Source organism: Agrilus planipennis, unplaced genomic scaffold (assembly GCF_000699045.2).
Source record: "Agrilus planipennis isolate EAB-ADULT unplaced genomic scaffold, Apla_2.0 scaffold67, whole genome shotgun sequence".
Lineage (NCBI taxonomy): Eukaryota > Metazoa > Arthropoda > Insecta > Coleoptera > Buprestidae > Agrilus > Agrilus planipennis.
The window spans coordinates 555164-575346 of record NW_020438908.1 but is presented as its reverse complement, the minus strand read 5'-3'; the positions used below and the strand labels follow the sequence as shown (position 1 = coordinate 575346).

General features: G+C 35.6%; 2 protein-coding genes across 2 annotated transcripts in view; one reads left to right on the top strand and one right to left on the bottom strand.

Moving 5' to 3' along the window:
- LOC108733626 (problable inactive peptidyl-prolyl cis-trans isomerase-like 6) overlaps nt 1-4157 on the bottom strand; it is a 15996-nt gene extending 11839 nt beyond the window's left edge. Inside the window, exons 1-2 of the mRNA XM_018464869.1 lie at nt 3738-4157; nt 3473-3670 (exon numbers count right to left, since the gene is read on the bottom strand). Of these exons, the coding sequence (XP_018320371.1) occupies nt 3473-3670; nt 3738-3923 (384 nt within the window). The 5' untranslated portion in view covers nt 3924-4157. The remainder of the gene's footprint in view (nt 1-3472; nt 3671-3737) is intronic.
- An 89-nt stretch (nt 4158-4246) lies between these two features.
- LOC108733627 (chloride intracellular channel exc-4) overlaps nt 4247-20183 on the top strand; it is a 49587-nt gene continuing 33650 nt past the window's right edge. The window contains exon 1 of the mRNA XM_018464870.2: nt 4247-4403. Coding sequence (XP_018320372.1) covers nt 4335-4403 — 69 coding nt within the window. The 5' untranslated portion in view covers nt 4247-4334. The remainder of the gene's footprint in view (nt 4404-20183) is intronic.

Here is a 20183-nt window from a genome sequence, read left to right as displayed (position 1 = left end):
AATAACTTTGAAATACATGTACCAATATAATTTATTATTATATTACAATCCGTCCTAGAATAACTTAACGCTTCTACACACAACTGTCACATAATTTGGTCTTAACCAAATAAATCAAAATATGGTCATGGTGACAGCCTAAATGACGTACTGCTAGCTCAGTATGAGTAGCCAATAGAATCAAGGCACAAGATCCGCTTTTCCTTTTACAGCTTCTACATCATCAGATTATACTCCGTTTATATATTATTGTGTGGTCCATGTTAAAAAACTGATAAAACTTATTAATTTGAAGTTATTTGTAGAGGGTAATGTTAATTCATGTGTCTCCTTACTAATAATGATTATACATTGGTTCGACAATTCTGCAATCTATAAGTACTTTTAAGTACGTATCATTGGTGTTGCTACTGTTGCCTCCTGGTAGCTTAGTGGTAGCGTACTGGTGTATAAAACCAGTGGCCCGGGTTTGTTTCCCGTCGAGGGAGTGACAGAAGAAACTCTATTTCCCCATTAATTGGAGGTTATCTGTAGGTAATGGGTAAAGCTGGATAAATTAAAAAAGAAAAGTTAATTCAATAATGAATTGAATTTAACCCTATAAAAAATTCGAAAATGTCTGATTTATTAAAAAACTGGTATTATTCCTACGTGTTAAAACTCTTAACTAGAATTGTACAGATAAGGATGGAGAAAAGGGCAGAAGAACTATTAGTGGAAGACCAATTTGGGTTTAGAAGAAATAGTGGAATGCGAGAAGTCATTCTAGCTTTTCGGGTAACAATAGAGAAAACGATAGAGAACGGAAAGTGCGCGTACATAGGATTTGCAGATTTAAAAAAGGAATTTGACAATGTTAAATGGGATAAGATATAAAATATACTTAAAAATGTTGGGATGAGTTACTGAGATAGAAGAGTAATACTTAATTTGTATAAAGAGTAACAGGCAGTTGTAGAGCTGGGGCAGCAACTTAGAGAAGTAAATATTAGAAAGGGAGTCAGACAAGGATGCGCACTGTGACCGCTACTTTTTGACGTGACAACGTCTTATAAATCGATGGAGCCCGGCTGCACGCACGGAAAAACATGCCTCATGCGGCGTTACCTCGCTCTGAGGCGTTCTATTTAAGGCTTGAAGTGCAAGCAAGAGCGCGGAACGAGCGACAAAGAGGCACAATCGGCCTCCGCGTTCGGCAACGTTCGACATCTGTCTCTCTCCTACTTGAGTGAGCGATGCGTCCGCGTGGACAGCTGCTATACAATAATACATTTACATGTTTTCGTCAAGTATGAAGTGCAGTGAAAAGTGAATGTGGTGTCAATTGTTTATAGCAACGATAATTGCGGCGATAAAGGTAATGATTCTTTCGATATTAAATATATGTTCAGTGATATATTGTCGAATTGAAGCTAGAGTTACAAAAATTTTAATGATGTTTAAAAGTTGTAAATAAAAGTTGTAAAACAATTGCTCAAAGCACATTCATACTTGTAAAAACTATGTACATTGGAAAAAAAATAAATAAAAATTGACATAATTGTATTTATGCGTACAAATAAATGTAACTTGATCAATTCAATTGTGATTTCCATTTACCTCCTTCTCTATATCCTACCGACTTGACAGACAACGTATTTATTTAATCTATACACGCGATCAACATCATTAAAGACAGTACAACTGTAGGGATAGATGTAGAGGGGCAAAAGATTAGTATGCTTAGATTTGCAGATGATATAGCAGTATTAGCATCTAGCAAGGAGGAGTTAGAGATAGCTTTAAATAAAATGGAAGCGGTATTGATAAAGCAGTACTGTATGAAAATAAATAAAAGCAAAACAAAAATGCTGGTATGCAAGGGAAGGAATAGTTGAGAAAGAACGAATATAAAGATTGGAGACGAAAAATTAGAAGAAGTGGCCGATTTTAGGTATCTAGGGAGTCAGAAGTCAGGACGGAAGGCGTAGTAGGCGATATAAAGCAGAGGATAGCGCAGTATCGAGTCGCCTTCAATCTTCTTCTATGCTCGTAAATTTAGAAATTCGGAAAAGGTTGTTAAAGGTGTATGTTTGAAGCACGACGCTGTACGGGCGCGAAACATGGACAGTGGGCGCAGCGGAAAATAAAAGGTTAGAAGCGTTCGAAGTGTGCTGTTGCAGACGAATGATGAGGATACCGTGGATAAAGAAAATTAGAAATAAAGAGGTAGTAGAAAAAGCAGAAGAATAGAGGACTTTATGGATCTCAATAAGAAACAGGCGAGATAGGTTGGTAGGACACCTTGTCAGGCACGAAGGTCCAGTCAGAGACATATTAGAGGCAGAAACGGAAGTTAGGATGGGTAGAGGAAGACCTAGATTAGATTACACTTCGCAGATAGTTAAGGATGTTGGTTGTTCTAGTTTCAGGGAAATGCGAAGATTAGCTGAGGATAGGAAAGAATGGAGGTACATGTCCAACCAGTCTTAGGACTGACGACCTTATGATGATGACTGGGAGAATCATGAAATTATCAAGAGAAACTCAAGGAAACCATTCCGAGCCTTCGAACTAATGTGTAATTGACCCTTGTGCGATCTATAGGTACTCTTAGGTACGTATCGTTAGTGTTGCTGCTGTTATCTCTTTGTAGTTTAGTGGTAGAGTAATGGTTTCGATTTCAGGCAAGGGAGTAACAGCACCAACAATTGTATCTCTTTAATTTAAGGTTATATGTAGTGGATAAAATTAATTCACTCATACTTGGAATTAACACTACAAAACTTCATTATCAAGTACCTCTCAAATAACTTTGAAATACATGTACCATCATATGATTTGAATAATAATACTTGGATAATTGGAATCTCGTTATGTAAATCAATTCTCTCCCAGCCCACCCGTTTTTACGATTCTCAAAATGAAGCCAAAGTGACCTTCCAGCGAGGCTTTGTACTAGTCTGGGTTAGGAGAACTGCTGGCCTACTAGTATTAGCAGGTAGTGAAAATGAAAACGGAAAAGTGAAAATTCGTTTAGTCTCAGAAACGTATTGGTCTTTCACCTGAAGAAATTGCTACAATGTTGCGCAATACTTATTGTGGGTTACTAATAAATATTTGTAACTTTACAGTGTGCTTGTTTTTTTGTTTTGAAAATGGAAAAAAATGGTAGAATTATGATTTGGAATAAAAGGTCGTGGTCTAAATAAACTGATTCCTTCGTACACATTGTCAATGCAGTATTAATGAAGATGTCAGGCGGTTGTCATTGAAACTTCTGAACTTACTAGTTTATTTAGACCATGACCATGGATTCCAACTCTAAAAGCCTTATGAAAAAAAAATATATAATCGGTGAGGAAGTTACAGTAAACAATAAAAAAATATTCATCATTATATTTGATAGGGCTGTTTCATTTATTTCTATTAGGTTCTCTAAAAATAATAAAAACGTAAGAACAAAAATAAACTTCATTACTTTCTAACTTACATTATTAGATTGGTTCTGCTCTATAATTTCTATTAACTGCTCATGACCAAGTTTAGTCCAATCTTCAAAAATCCGAAAAGAGTATGTTTGTGAAATGTGTGCTATAAAATCATCATAATCTCCTATATAATTGTCATTTACAAAGACTGCAACTTCTTTATCCGTTTCCCAGCTTCGGCCCCCTACAGTTCTTCGTACCTGATGGCAAAAGAAACAATTGGAATGAATATAAATGTAGAAACCATCAAGGATTGTATATAAATACTTTGTTTTTGAATTCTCCCCATTCAACATCCAAAATTGGTCGAATATCAGGTTTATCATAAAGTTTTGGAATGTTCCTGTGGAGCCTTTCAGCGTATGCTCGACATTTTTGAAAATCTTTACTTGTCACAATACCAATAACTCTAAATTGTATTTCTCCAGGCGGTTCTTCCTCTTTATCACACATTTTGGTAAATTTTCAATTTTATTAATTTTCGCTATAAACTAAAAATTTAATATTTTCAAAAAATTGAACAATTTATAGGTATCTCTCATAATTCTGTCAATATATAAATGTCATAAGTTCGTAATAATAAAATAATTTAATGTCATTTTGATTGCAAAATTAAAAATTTAAATTTGTTTCTAAAAATAATTTTAAACGCTTCATCGTTATACTGGCGTCCTCTATTAGAGAATAGCCCAAGCTATCGTTAACCGAATCCAGGAGAGCCAGAGCGAAAAGATTTTGGTTTGTAACTGAAATAAAGTGAGTGTTGTTCACTAACGTCCTGCAATTTTTCAACAGTCAAGTTTGAGGTTCGTGTTGGTGGTAGTCAAAAACCTTACCAGTGCCTTTATAAGTGATTTTTACACAATGTCTGACGAAATAACGGAAAATGGACATGAAAATGGAGACGTTCCGGAAATCGAGCTTATTATTAAGGTAGGTTTTTTCATTATTTTGCGTGATTTGGGCGTGCCAACCACAACCGACCAACGTTATCTTATTTTCAACCTTTCTGTGTTGCCACCGTACGTAGCACACTTATATGTTATGTAGGTAGTTCGGAATTTGCGTAGATATTTTAGTCACAAAGGGGTAATTTGCAGAGAAACAGTTATATTGTAGCGACCTTCAGAAACTGAAGAGTCTAACACCTTAGTGGATACAGATAATTTCTTGTTTATAATATAGGCAGATGGTGATATATCTACATAGCACACGTACGTATTATACGTATGTACAATGTACATAGAGTGTATGCAAATATTTACTTATATTATTACTAATTTGCTATTAAAGGGTTTTTTTTTATTTTTGACTCCGCATTTTTGTGAAAGTAATTCCATTTAAACCAAGCTTTTGCTAGGTACCCATGTTTTGAATGCACGTACCTACTATCAACCATACGCATAATAAAGGTGTTAATATACATAAATTTTGACAAGATTAAACGGTTAATGAGCCGTGACACTTTTTTCACCTATTTTATTATCGCAATAATTCACTCGTATTTGACATTTAAAAGCTGTAGACCGCTTTCTTTAACAATAATCGACAGTGACATTTGGCGCAAGAAACTTGTGCAAGAGATGATCCCATCATTACCATTACATATACATATACTGTGCGAAACACCTAATGTAAAACCATGACTGTATACATACTTCTTTGGTGATGTAATCATTTGCCGCATAATCTTAAATGGTTTCAACTATTCATCCAGCGAAGAACAGCAGATGTGGGATATATCTAGTTTTTTTATTTTCTTTTCCATTACGCACAAAGAAGATGAATCATGCAAACGAAAATAATTGACTAATAAAAACTCAATACGTACAGAGTATATTGTTTTAGTTGTAGATTGTAATTGAAACAACTATGTTTTTTTAACTTATTCATCTGACAACTTCCACTTAAATAACTAGGTAGGTACTACAATTAGTTGAAACCGTCCATGTAAATCGGAGAAACCTTTCCTTCCATAACTAAATATTTGGTGTATTATAATCATCTCTGATGTAAAGAGCACTTTATACAAGACAATCAGGAAATGCTTTTTCACATTCATCTGTCTTAAGTCCATAGTGCATAGCACTTCACTCATAGCTTTTCCTCCATAGCGTAATCTAACTGGATAGTTCGTAGCACTTTACAGAAACTAATGAGGGTGTCTTCTCATCATAACTTAATCCAATCAATCAGTTAGGGAAACTTTTTCCACCACAACTGAAACTAAACTCTTGGTGCATGGTACCTGGTAGATGGTACATGACACAAGCTAATCAGAGAATTCTTCCTCATCATAACCTAACCTTAGTCCACGGGGCATACCACTTAATACGAGCCAATCAAGGAATACTCTAACATCATATCCTAACTTAAGCCTAAAGTGCATAGGACTTCCCACGTGTGAATCAGGGTTCTTCTTGAGTAGTATCAAACAAAAAGGTTTTTGGGTATTTCATTTCCAGTAGGTCTTATGCTGGTTGGCGGGCAGGCGGAAGCCCCTCTTCAGGCTTCTTTTAAGAATTAGTGGGTAGTGGTTGCAATGAGAAAGATAAGACTGATGAAATGAAGACGGAAGAGAGTGAATGATAATCTGTGGAATATTATCATCTCAGCATTTGCCTCAGTGAACAAAGGAAAACATAGAAAAACTAGGATGAGGGCAGACAAATCCGGAATTTAACTGGGATTCTCCCGAATCTTAAGCAGTGGTATAAACCTCTAGGCCATACCGCTCGGTATATCAAAGAGACTGGCTCCAATTTACTTGAAATGTAAGGACGAGTCTGTCTGATTCTTTTTAATTTACTTACCTAATTGTCTTTACTATTCCTTTGTTGAATACACATCCTCTATATTTGATTTAAATAACTAGGTACTAAAAATAGTTGAAACTGTCCGTGCAAATCAGAAACCTTTTCATAACTAAATTCTTGGTGAATTATAATCATCCCTGATGTATAGCACTTCATACAAGACAACCAGCAAATGCTTTTTCACATTCATCTGTCTTAACTCCATAGTGCATAGCACTTCACTCATGTCACCCGGGAAAGGCTTTTCCTCTATAGCCTAATGTAACTGCATAAATCGTAGCACTTTACAGAAACTAATGAGGGTGTCCTCTCATTATAACTTAATCCAACCAATCAGTTAGGGAAACCTTTTCCACCACAACTGAAACTAAACTCTTCGTGCATGGTACTTGGTAGATGGTACATGACACAAGCTAATCAGAGAGTCCTTCCTCATTATATACTAACCTTAACATAGCACTTAATACGAGCTAATCAAGGAATACTCTAACATCATATCCTAACTTAAGCCTAAAGTGCACAGTACTTCACACGTGTGAATCAGAGCTCTTCTTGAGTAGTATCAAACAAAAAAAGTTTTTGGGTATTTCATTCCCAGTAGGTACTAATGCTGGTTGGCGGGCAGGCGGAAGCCCCTCTTCAGGCTTCTTTTAAGAATGGGTGGGTAGTGACTGCGATGAGAAAGATAAAACGGATGAAATGAAGACGGAAAAGAGTGAAAGATTATCTTTGGAATATTACCATCTCAGGATTTGCCACAGTGAACAAAGGAAAACATAGAAAAACTAGGATGAGGGTAGACAAATCCGGAATTTAACTGGGATCTTCCCGAATCTTAAGCAGTGGTATAAACCTCTAGGCCATACCACTCGGTATATCAAAGAGACTCGCTCCAATTTACTTGATATGTAAGGACGAGTCTCTTTGATTCTTTTTAATTTACTTACCTAATTGTCTTTACTATTCCCTTGTTGAATACACATCCTCTATATTTGACTTAAATAACTAGGCACTAAAAATAGTTGAAACCGTCCGTGCAAATCAGAAACCTTTTTATAACTAAATTCTTGGTGAATTATAATCATCCCTGATGTAAAGCACTTCATACAAGACAACCAGGAAATGCTTTTTCACATTTATCTGTCTTAAGTCTACAGTGCATAGCACTTCACTCATGTCACTTGGGAAAGGCTTTTTCTCCATAGCCTAATGTAACTGCATAATTCGTGGCACTTTACAGAAACTAATGAGGGTGTCCTCTCATTATAACTTAATCCAACCAATCAGTTAGGGAAACTTTTTCCATCACAACTGAAACTAAACTCTTCGTGCATGGTACTTGGTAGATGGTACATGACACAAGCTAATCAGAGAGTCCTTCCTCATTATATACTAACCTTAACATAGCACTTAATACGAGCTAATCAAGGAATACTCTAACATCATATCCTAACTTAAGCCTAAAGTGCACAGTACTTCACACGTGTGAATCAGAGCTCTTCTTGAGTAGTATCAAACAAAAAAAGTTTTTGGGTATTTCATTCCCAGTAGGTACTAATGCTGGTTGGCGGGCAGGCGGAAGCCCCTCTTCAGGCTTCTTTTAAGAATGGGTGGGTAGTGACTGCGATGAGAAAGATAAAACGGATGAAATGAAGACGGAAAAGAGTGAAAGATTATCTTTGGAATATTACCATCTCAGGATTTGCCTCAGTGAACAAAGGAAAACATAGAAAAACTAGGATGAGGGTAGACAAATCCGGAATTTAACTGGGATCTTCCCGAATCTTAAGCAGTGGTATAAACCTCTAGGCCATACCACTCGGTATATCAAAGAGACTCGCTCCAATTTACTTGATATGTAAGGACGAGTCTCTTTGATTCTTTTTAATTTACTTACCTAATTGTCTTTACTATTCCCTTGTTGAATACACATCCTCTATATTTGACTTAAATAACTAGGCACTAAAAATAGTTGAAACCGTCCGTGCAAATCAGAAACCTTTTTATAACTAAATTCTTGGTGAATTATAATCATCCCTGATGTAAAGCACTTCATACAAGACAACCAGGAAATGCTTTTTCACATTTATCTGTCTTAAGTCTACAGTGCATAGCACTTCACTCATGTCACTTGGGAAAGGCTTTTTCTCCATAGCCTAATGTAACTGCATAATTCGTGGCACTTTACAGAAACTAATGAGGGTGTCCTCTCATTATAACTTAATCCAACCAATCAGTTAGGGAAACTTTTTCCATCACAACTGAAACTAAACTCTTCGTGCATGGTACTTGGTAGATGGTACATGACACAAGCTAATCAGAGAGTCCTTCTTCATTATATACTAACCTTAACATAGCACTTAATACGAGCTAATCAAGGAATAGTCTCACATCATATCCTAACTTAAGTCCAAGGTGCATTGCACTCTACACATGTGGATCAGGGTCCTTCTTGAGTAGTATCTAAGAAAAAAGAAGCTTTTTGGGTGTTGCATTCCCACCAGGTACTAATATTGGTGGGCGGGCAGGCGGGAGGTCCTCTACAACTTGTTTTATGAATGGGTGGATAGTGGCTGCAATGAGAAAGATAAAACGGATGAAATGAAGACGGAAAAGAGTGAATGATTATCTTTGGAATATTACCATCTCAGGTTTTGCCTCAGTGAACAAAGGAAAACATAGAAAAACTTGGATAAGGGCAGATGGATCCGGAATATAACTGGGATCGTCCCGAATTCTCAACAGTGGTATAAACCTCTAGGTCATACCGCTCGGTATATCAAAGAGACTCGCTCCAATTTAGTTGATATGTAAGGGCGAGTCTCTTTGATATTTTTCTGTCTACTTACCCAGGTCCCTTTACTATTCCTCTTTTGAATAAACTTCCTCTATATTTGACTTAAATAACTAGGTACAAAAAATAGTTGAAACCGTCCATGAAAATCAGAGAAACCTTTCCCACCATAACTAAATCTTTGGTGTATTATACCCATCCCTGACGTAAGCACTTCATACAAGCCAATCAGGGAATGCCCTTTCACTCTAAATTGACCCAAGTCCGTAGTGCATAGTATTTCATACATGTCTTTCGGGAAAGCCTTTTCCATATGGCAAGGTTCTATGCTGTAGTGTAGTTTTCGCCTATTATTTTATTAACGACTTTTGTAATTTTACTTCACCTTAATAACATTTTAATTAGTAAATTGCTTGTTTTGTATTTATCTTAATAATAATATCACATAAAGCTGATTGTTCCGTTAAAGTAATTACGTGTGTGTAAGTTTTTACATGTTTGGTGTCTGTGCGTTCCCGTGTGTGTGTGTATGGTATGTGTGTGTGTGTGTGTATTTAACAATAATGCGTCGTAAGCCAAACTTAGATATTATTATCTATTACCTGATCAGTGTTAAGTGTTTTAACTGAGATCTATGCAATTAATAGCGTTTATACACGAATAGAAAATACATTGCATAAATAACTTTAAACGTCTTCAAAAAAGCTGTTTGTTTATGCAATGAAGTATAATTAAAGCTGCATAATCTCTGGGGATATATCTTTCATCTGATATTGAAAGGAAAGTAGAAATGTCTTTTATTTCAGAAACGGAAAAAAGAACGCATTGACTTAACTAGGAAAGCTAATAATAATCTATTCTAAGACACAATTTCCTTCATTCCTCAAAGAGTATAGTATATAAGAGTGTAGTAGAATTTCTGTAACTCGAAATCTTTCCTAATTCGAATATTTTTTGTTCGTTTAACATAGATATTGTATTAGGTATATTATTTCTAAGAACTTTATCTAAAATTTCTCTATTTTTCTAACTCAATCTCCATTCCTCTAATTCACGTGAGTGGTTTTACATTTCTGTCAATTTTCGGAAAAATCGGCCGCAGCAATGATAATTAATGGGTCGAGTTTTTATTATCATTATAAATTTTCATTGTGGTACTCAATATTATATTATCCATTGGGAAATTCGGGCTAGGGATGTTTGACTGTCTAGAATATGCCTTTGTGTCTTCAGGTTACACATTTGCATTTTTTGGGCTGTTGCTAAAGGACCGGGATGACGTTTCTTAGACAGCACATTGTCTTAGACTTACCGAGATGCTCATCTTATTATGGGAAAATTATCTCCGTGACGTCACATGTGTTCATTAATTAAATTTGAATTATATAATTAAATATAATCAGGACAATCTAAACTTCCTCCATGAAGTATATTTCTAGTTTTACAATGCTGCCAAAATGAGAAGCCATATGTTGACTATCCAACAAAACAAAATACCTACACGGCAATGATAGCAGTCACTTCGTGAATGTTGACTTCTCTTGTAACCTTATGATTCTATAAGCGAATTCGTTAAAAAAGGAATTAAGAAAAAATGAACAAATTAACATCTTCTAATCTACAAAAATTTTAGATTACTCGGGTGAAGTCAATAAGAAATAGACGAGATAGGTTGGTACAACATCTTAGTCATGAAAGGGCTAGTTAGACATATTGGAAGCAGAAACAAGAGTTAAGAGAGATAGAGGTAGACCTAGACTAGATTACTGTTCATAAATAGTTAAGAATGCGAGATGTTCAAGTTTTAGGGAAATGCAGACATTAGCTCAGGATAGGAAAGAGTGAAGGTGCGTATCCAAATAGTCTTAGGACTGACGACTTGATGAGCCGGGTGAAACCAATACTCACCGTACATGTACAGGGCCGAAGCAGAAGCGTATTTGGACAAAATAAAAATTTCTACCCCTAAATTTACCTTGAATTACTTAAAGCTTGCGAATTCAATTGGAACTGGAAGTGGAACTATTACAATTATAAATTTTTGCTGTGGTACTCAGTATTATATTATGGGAAACAGATTAGGTTCATTAGTTTACTGTAGAAAAAGACAACACGAACGAAGTGACTGTTATCGGTCTTTACCTTCTTTTGTTTATTGAAATGTAAAAAATGATAAGTTAAAAAAACATGTTTCTTGTGTCCTTATCTTGTTTGATATGGTGATCTGTGAAATACGTTGATACTAAACCAGTTTAATGTAATCAAATTGATACATGCCGCAGGTGTTGTCCGCATTTATCTTTATTCCAGATCCGCTTTTGTTCATGATAAGTGCAAAATCTCATGATATGTATGACGGTTAGAAATTGTTGTAATCTAATCTTAATTGCAATATAGGATTTTAAAATTATTTTTTTTAAGTAGGTATCATTATGAATGTGTTAAATGACGGTGATATGCGTCACGCTGGTTCTTAATATAAATACAAGATCGGATCAAAAAAATCGTGAATTTTGAATTTCCGCGGGTCTGAGCACGTCAACAACAAATGAAAACATTGAAGTGAAGTGAAGAAAATAGTATTGACCTATCGTCGAATCACCATTAAATAAGTTGCTGAGAACTTAAACAAATCGATCGGCTCCTGCCATTCGATTTTTATCAATGATTTGGGCATGAGTCGAGTCGCCGATAAATTCGTATCAAAATTGCTCAATTTCGCCCGAAAACAGCATCGAATTAACATTGCTAAGGAGCTGTTAGACCCTGTCCGCGACGACCCAAATCCGCTCCAAAGGATCATAACTGGTGACGAATCATGGGTTTATGGTTATGACGTGGAAGTCAAAGCTCAATCATCCTAATGGAAGCTGCCGCATGAGTCAAGACCGAAGTTAGGTCGAATGTGAAAGTTTTGATTATAGTTTTCTTGGGTTGTAGGGGCGTGGTGAATCACGAGTTTTTGTTACAGGGCAGAACGGTCAATAAAGAATATTACCTGCAAGTTATTTGCAATTTGTGCGAAGGAGTCCGCTAGAAATGCCGGATTTGTGAAAGAACAAAAATTGACTTTTGATACCATGATAACCGTCCTGCTCACACATCGTTGCTTGTGCGCGAATTTTTGGCCAAAAACAACACATTAATAATGCCGTAGCCACCGTATTCCCCAGATCTGGCCCCCTGTGACCTTTTCCTGTTCCCGAAACTGAAGAGGCCCATGAAAGGGCGACGTGATGGTGCGATGGAGGAATGACTTTTTAAAGTGCTTCGAGAATTGGAAAAAACGTTGGCACAAGTGTATAGTATCTGATTACTCTGAAGGGGGCAAAATAGATATTCATGATTAAATAAATAATTTTTGATAAAACACAAAATTCGCGATACGTTTTGAACAGATCTCGCATGTATTGCACTGAAAAGTAATACTTACGGTAGGTACTTTATCGTCGATGGTTTATTACATCATGGTGGTTCCTATGCTATAACCTAACTTATGCTCTTGTAACGTAGAACTTTATATAGGTAGCCCTTATGACGGTAACCTAACCTAAACCCATGATGCAAAAAGCAATTCACACACACCAATCAGGCAGTTCTCCTTTACCGAAACCTAACCTAAGGCCATGTAGCCTAGTACTTCACACAATCAATCAGAGAATTCTCCATCACCATGAGCTAACATAAGTTCAAGGTTCACATAGTATTTCACATTCGTGAACCTTGTAAACATGTGAAAAAACATGTGCTCTATGCCATAATTAATGACGATTCCGTAGCATTTAATTATTCTCACTAACAAAAACCGAGTTGTTGGCCACTATGTTATGAACTATCGAACTATGGACCCTACTTAATTTCACCGAAGGACCTTTTCCATTGGTTTTGTGTGGAATCCATTTCTTTACCAATCTACCCACGCTAGAACTAAAGGGACGTGAAACATTATTGCATAGTGAAGTGATATTTCTGTATTTCAACCGCTCTTTTGTAAGAATCACTTCATGTTGTGGATATGCATTTGCATCTATGTAATCAGTGAAAAAATCAGACTTCAAGTCCCTTTAAAAAAATAAAAAGCTGAATCGGGAACGATCGGACACACAGCGCACGCGTATACCTAAACAAGAAACTTACGTTACAATGCTTCTCAACACACTAAATCTAAACATTCAAGGAAATGGAAACACGGTATTTTCATTTCTGAAAGAAGCAGTTGATTTTGCGATAAATTGCCTCTTTTAGCAGAAGACATGGAGATGGTCACATTATTATATTTCCAAATATTACGGAATTATTGGCATGAAAACAGTATCTATTGACACTGATGGTTACTTCACAAGGACGATCAAAACAGTGAACGAGCTTGTCAACACGGTACTTGAAAGAAGTAAGAAAATAGCGAACAAAGGATTAATTTGACTCTATATTTCAACCATATGTTATCCAGACATAGGAACAAAGAACACTTACTCCAAGGACATTCTTGTAGATCTGTTGTTTCAAGCAGTGGTAAAGTTTCTTTTTTTTATAGGTAATGTTAAAATCTAATAAAGCAAACTAAAAATTTCAAATAGATATTAAAAATGTTTTGCTCCAAGAAAAGAACACATTAAAGTTACTTCAAACTCATTAATCCACCTGAAGTAATAATTTTTCGTTTAGCCTTGCGTATTTGGTCTTCTTGCATATTCGGTCTTGGTTTTAGTCTTGGTCTTGTTAGTTTGATCTTGGTCTTGCTAGTATAAAGACAGTCTTGGTCTTGGTCTTGTATTTTTGCAAGACCAATACCAAGACTGTAAGATCAAGACCAAGTTTGTTCACCATTAACGAACTATTTACATAGTTACCAGCAAGTTTGTACAGACTTCTCAGTGCGCGAATCCGACTCGCTCTTGGCCGGTTTTTTTTTTGTAATGGAATGTCCTCCCCTGATATCAAGAAGTCAAAGTACCAGGACAAGTACCTATTCACAGAAGGATCATAGCTAAACGTACCTAATTAGGCTTGAAATTTGCTGAATGAATGTTAATCGTTATCTAAAATTAAGAATAAACGACCTCCGCTACTCTTAATGAAAATAACGTTAACTGTTTATTAGTTCTTGTTACTACAATTATGTAATTAAAGTATGTGTAATACGTTTTCTGCAAATGTCTACAAAGTAAATAGACTTGTAATTGTTACTATGACAATTGATAAATTTTAAAGTCCAAAATTGGTATTCTCTCGGTATGGTGATTTTCGGCCTTAAAAGGAGTCCATACCAGGTTATGTGGTCGTTACCTGATGAATTATTACTGACGTGACCTAGTTCTATATTCGTACTGTGAATTACAAGTATGTGCAATAATTTTCAAAATGAAGTATATCGTACACTCAATAAAATACAGTGACTTAATTCACGAGCAAAGTTTGATGTAGTTTGCATTTTAATGTTGTCTTGAAAACTGGTAGGTATCAAACTGTAGTTACCTACCTAGATTTAAAGGAGTTAACTGACCTAGAAACGGTTGATAATGAAATTGTATATCCTGTCGTACAATGACATTGAATTCTGTTGGGATAGGTTCTGATAGAAAATCAACTTTCATGTCTAGTAATATTAGACTTGTGCTTATATTAGATACTTTCTATATTATTTTTTTTTTGCTTCAAAAATTCCAGCTAAATGCATTTACACTATTAAGATCGATTTATTTATTCCATAATAATGCTATTACGTTATTATTGTTATTGTTATTTTCCTTAATACAAACCATAACAACCTAAAAACTTTGCGTATTCAACAAGAAAATAGAAAATGCTTTTGGAAAATTCAAAAAATCAAGTATAATTGTCAAAAAGTAACGCATGCTTCCTACTATCCGTTTTTAATATCATGATTTTAACTGGAAAATAAATACTGTGTTTCTATGTTTAAAATCCACTTTATGTATTTCTTTCATTTATTATCTAAAGCTTTGTACTCTTTTATTTTATTTATTCTATTACTATATGTGTGTCTTGCTTAAATCAAAAGATTTAGGCCAAGTGGCACATTAAAATAAAGGATTTTGGAACGGGGAACGGCTTTGTGGTGATACCATTTGTTACATTGAACTAAATTGTTTATATTCCTGCGTAAGCATTACTTGTATGTCAAAGTAAGATTTCGTAGGCAATGAGTCATCATAAGGTCGTCAGTCCTAAGACTGGTTGGACACGCACTTTCACTTTTTCCTATCCTGAACTAATCTTTGCATTTCCCCAAAACTAGAACAACCCACATCTTTAAGTATTTGCCAACAGTAATATAATCTAGGCCTACTTTTACTCCTCTTAACTCCTGTTTCTGCCTCTAATATATCTCTGACTAAACCTTCATGCCTGAGAAGGTGTCCTACCAACCTATCTCGCCTATTTCTTATTATCCTATTCTTTCTAATACCTCTTCATTTCCAACCTTCTCTATCCATGGTATCTTCATCATTCGCATGTAACACCACATTTCAAAGGTATAAATAATAAAATAAAAGAGACTATCTAATTATTTATCATTAATAATAAAATTTTTCACTGCGGACTTGTTTAACGCAGTCACTTCTATAATGTGATATTAAGGGGAGAGCCTGACGTTGATAATTCCCATATTAGAAATTTACCCTATAATGCATATGCAGTATAAATTAACGGATAAACTAAATATTACAGTAAAAACTTGTTATTATAGTTTTAGACAGTAAAACGTAAAAGTTTTTCGGTTACTAACTTAGGTAGGCAGGATTAGGGTTTTTCGATTCTGGGTAGTTGAACTCGTATCCGCTGTACTCGGACCCGATACTCGATTCTTCGGCGAGTGTCAATCCCAATTTTAAAATGGTAAAAATGACAAGTTTGCAAGATTACCCATCGTTCAGCAATGTTTTGTGTCATATCTAAGACTACCAACCATTCCACATTCTTCCTCTCGTCTAATTTGTACTGCATTCCTTTATTATTAAATTCATTCATAAATGGAATCATGTCGCGCCGAGCCGTCTGTTGCCGAAACATAGTCAAGATTTTACTCATCACTAAGGAAACCATTATTTCCTGTTCCCAAATACAGGGCCGTCTTTAACCTATTGAAGGCCCAGGGCACATAAGCTTTACCGGGGCCCCTGCAGCTTTAACAGGGAATGATTTTGGTTTATCAACAATTATTTGTTTCTTTCTATTCACAATAAATGAATAGATAATTGTAATATGACTCGGAAAAGTAAATCCATCATTCTCAGGTTGGTGCAAAATTGTGTTTTTTGAAAAGGCACCCTTCTAGTTTTCAGATATGCAAAACCGTCAACCAGTTGTTCAAACTCTTTGTCTTTGAGCATATCCCATTCTATAGACTGATCAAACTTTCTTGAAGCATTGTTCATCTTAACTTATTTTTTATTCTTCCGTTTAAAGAAGGAGCGTTCGCTACTACAGTTAGTTACCATCATGTTTAAAAAGATTCTCAATGCAATTTCTACATTTGGAAATGTGTCTCCAACTATCAAAACTTCTAGAATACTATTAGTTTGCCAAATACAGACATTGTATTTCTAACTCTTTCTTGTTAACATCTTCATAGCAGCAAATTCTTTACAACTTTGTCTCGGGATTTGGAGTTTTCAAGCGAAAAACAGTGTCAACAATAACCTTGTACAAACTCAATCACTGTTTTAGATACACGCTTGGGGTATAACTTATGGGATGTAAGGTATTTCTACTTTAATATATCTTCCCAACTCAGTTGGACTATCCGTGCAGAGTCATCACAAAATGTCTGGCGCTAACTTCTAAGTCTTATTCTTTGAGACAAGTCCTTGTAGTCAGATTCTGTATTTTTCTCATTGGAGAGCGATACTTTATTAAATTATATATTGACCGTTCTGGTCCAACACCTTTTGCCATCTTTCTGGTAGTAGCATAATTCCACGTTCATAAAATCTTTGGTCTTTGCTGGCAAAAAACTGATCGAGGAGGTTTTTGACCTCCTCATTTGAGGTGAAGGTTTTACCGTCTATAAATTTTGGAGTGACCGGAACAAATAATAATCCGATGGTGCCAGGTCTGGAGAATATGGTGGGTGTAGCATTGTATCCCATTCAAGCTGTAAAAGCTTTTGGCGAGTGACCAAACTTGTGTGAGGTCTCGCGTTGTCTTGGTGAAACACTACACCTTTCCTGTTGATTAGTTCTGACCTTTTCTGTTGAAGTGCATCATTCAGTTTGTCCAGCTGATGACAGTAGACTTCCGAATTAATCGTTGTGTTATCCGGTAAAAGCTCAAAAAAAACGATTCCTTTAAAATCCCACCAAACAGACAGCATCACCTTTTTTTTTGGTGAATATCGGCTTTGGAAAAGTTTTGAGCCGGTTCATCTTTTTTGCTCCATGACCTCTTGCGTTTAACGTTGTTGTATACAACCCATTTTTCGTCCCCAGTGATGATGCGGCGCTTCAAAAACGGATCATTTTCGTGACGTTTGAGAAGCGAATCGCAGACGTCAATGCGGCGACACAGATTTCTCTCTGTGAGAACATGGGGAACCCATACATCGAGCTTCGAGGTTAATCCCAGGCCTTTCAAGTAATCATAAACTGTTGAATTTGATAAATTTAATCTCAATCCGATCTCACGTGTTGTTATTCGCCGGTTCACATCAACTAATGCCTTTATCGCGTCTTTATCAGCTTCAACCGGCCTTCCCGAACGTGGTGCATCTTCGACTTCGACATCAAAATTGCCGGATCGAAATTTAGCGAACCAGTTCTGGCACTGGCGTACTGTCAACACACCTTCTCCATACACATCAGTCAATTTCATTCTGGCTTGAACAGCATTTTTACCCTTTCTGTAGTAAAACAGTAAGATATGTCGAAAATGCTGCTTATCGCTCTCCATATTTAAAAGGGCACCAACCAAAAACTACTGCGTAGAATTAATTGGAATTTTTCACACATAAGCCTTGCTATATGAGCTCTCAAAGCATATAAAAATTATACGGCTTAAATGTGAAGTTGGGTGCAAAAGAATACAATTAAATCCTCTGTCGGGAAAAAACGAAATGACTTTCCGAACAACCCTATAGAAGCAGAAACGGATGTTAGGAGGGGTAGAGGTAGACCTAGATTAGCGCAGGATAGGAAAGAGTGGAGGTGCGTGTCCAACCAGTCTTAGGACTGACGACCTTATGATGATGATGGATGATGAGTTCGAAGAAAACTAACTTATCGACGTTAAGGATTTGCCGACAATATAAGTACACCAAATCATAACCTTGAAGTCGAATCTAAATCCGCCTAAGTCAAAATCCTTCATAAGTCGAAAACATTATAACTCGAATTTTTTGGCGTTTCCCTTGATGTTTGCGTTGTAGAGGTTCTATAGTATTAACTTCCTTCACATTTTATCCAGGTTTAGGACTGCCAATATATGTATATAATAAGAATAATGATTTACTTTACACTTATTGTGAAACAAGGAAATCATTTATGTTAGAATAAAACTAATTTTAAGCATTAACAATAATATCCTGCAATGAATTACGAATACTATTTGTCTGATAATAAAAGTATTCGCATCTGGGTATGATATCTGGCATTATAAAAATAAATATTGAACACTTAAGTAGCTTTATTTATTTGAATTTGTGAGCGCTATTAATAGAGATGAATCTTATGCGTCATCAAAACATGACAAGTGAGTTAAAAAGTCATAAATGAGGCCCCTGAAGTAAATGCCCCTGGATAGTGACATTGTTGTGTTCGTTTCAAGTGTCCCCAAAAAGAATATGGTAATGATCATTCCATACTGGACGCCTTCTTTGAAAATGAAAAAATAAACTGATTGTGTGTATTTTAGTGAACAGTTGTTCGTGAATGGCTTCCGTCTTTTAAGACACAAGTATGTCTTAAAACAGTAGTAAACTAATAAGATTATCAAAATACTTTTATAAAGGGTGTTACAAAGGCCTCAGGACGACCCGGTATATATATATAGTCAAAATCTGTTATAACGAAACCGAAGGGACTACTCATATTTGGTCGTAAAAACCGATGGTCGTAATAGCCGGTGACGTTGTTATAAGTACTTAATACCTATTATTAATTGTGTGATTAATATATTCATATATAAAANTTCTAAACCAGGCCATTTGGTTACATCGCACCCCGGGCCAAAATCGTCAGTCCGGCTGTGGTAGTTCTGCTTCCTTTTGAAAATACAGTCAAAATCTGTTATAACGACACCGAAGGGACTACTCATATTTGGTCGTAAAAACCGATAGTCGTAATAGCCGGTGACGTTGCTATTAAGTACTTAATACCTATTATTGAATGTGTGATTAATATATTCCTATATAAAATAAAACTACATTTTATTTATTTTACATAAAACGTATTATAAAAAGACATTACGTACATATAATTATCATTTTTCTATATTAATAAAATCTGCAATTTTAGTCTGTTTGAAACACTTCTGTCGTGCGTACAAACTTTGTAGTTCACGTTTAATTTTACTTAATGTATCATCATAATTTCCCTGCATATGAAACTGTTTATTAGAATAAAAAACAATTTTTCGTAATACACTAACAGCATTAAGACCATCATTCAAAGTTGGCACTGTAAATTGTTCTTCAGTCTCTTCCTGTTCGTCATTTTCTTCTTGAACTTCTTGTACAGTATCATCTTCCGTAGCTGGTGCACAATTGCAATAGAGTTATCTGCATCAATAAACTCCTTAGCTTCAGTAGTAGATATTCTGAGATTTACAATAGACCCTAAACTCGACACGTTTTTGTTTACTTTTGCGATCTTAATGGTCATTTACTGTACCAGATGTGGATACTGTTACCTATTCAAATGCTTACAATACAGCTGGTCGTTCTAACAGGTATAAAATATCAGTTAAATGTAGTCGCTTAAAGAGATACGTCGTAATAAGCAATGTCGTAAAAACCAGTGTTTTTTATAAGGCGGTCTAACAGAATTAAGCCGGGACCTATGATTTTGGTCAATATAACCGGTATGTTGTTCTAAACGATGTCGTAGTAAACGGTTTTGACTGTTCAAATCAAATAGTTATTGG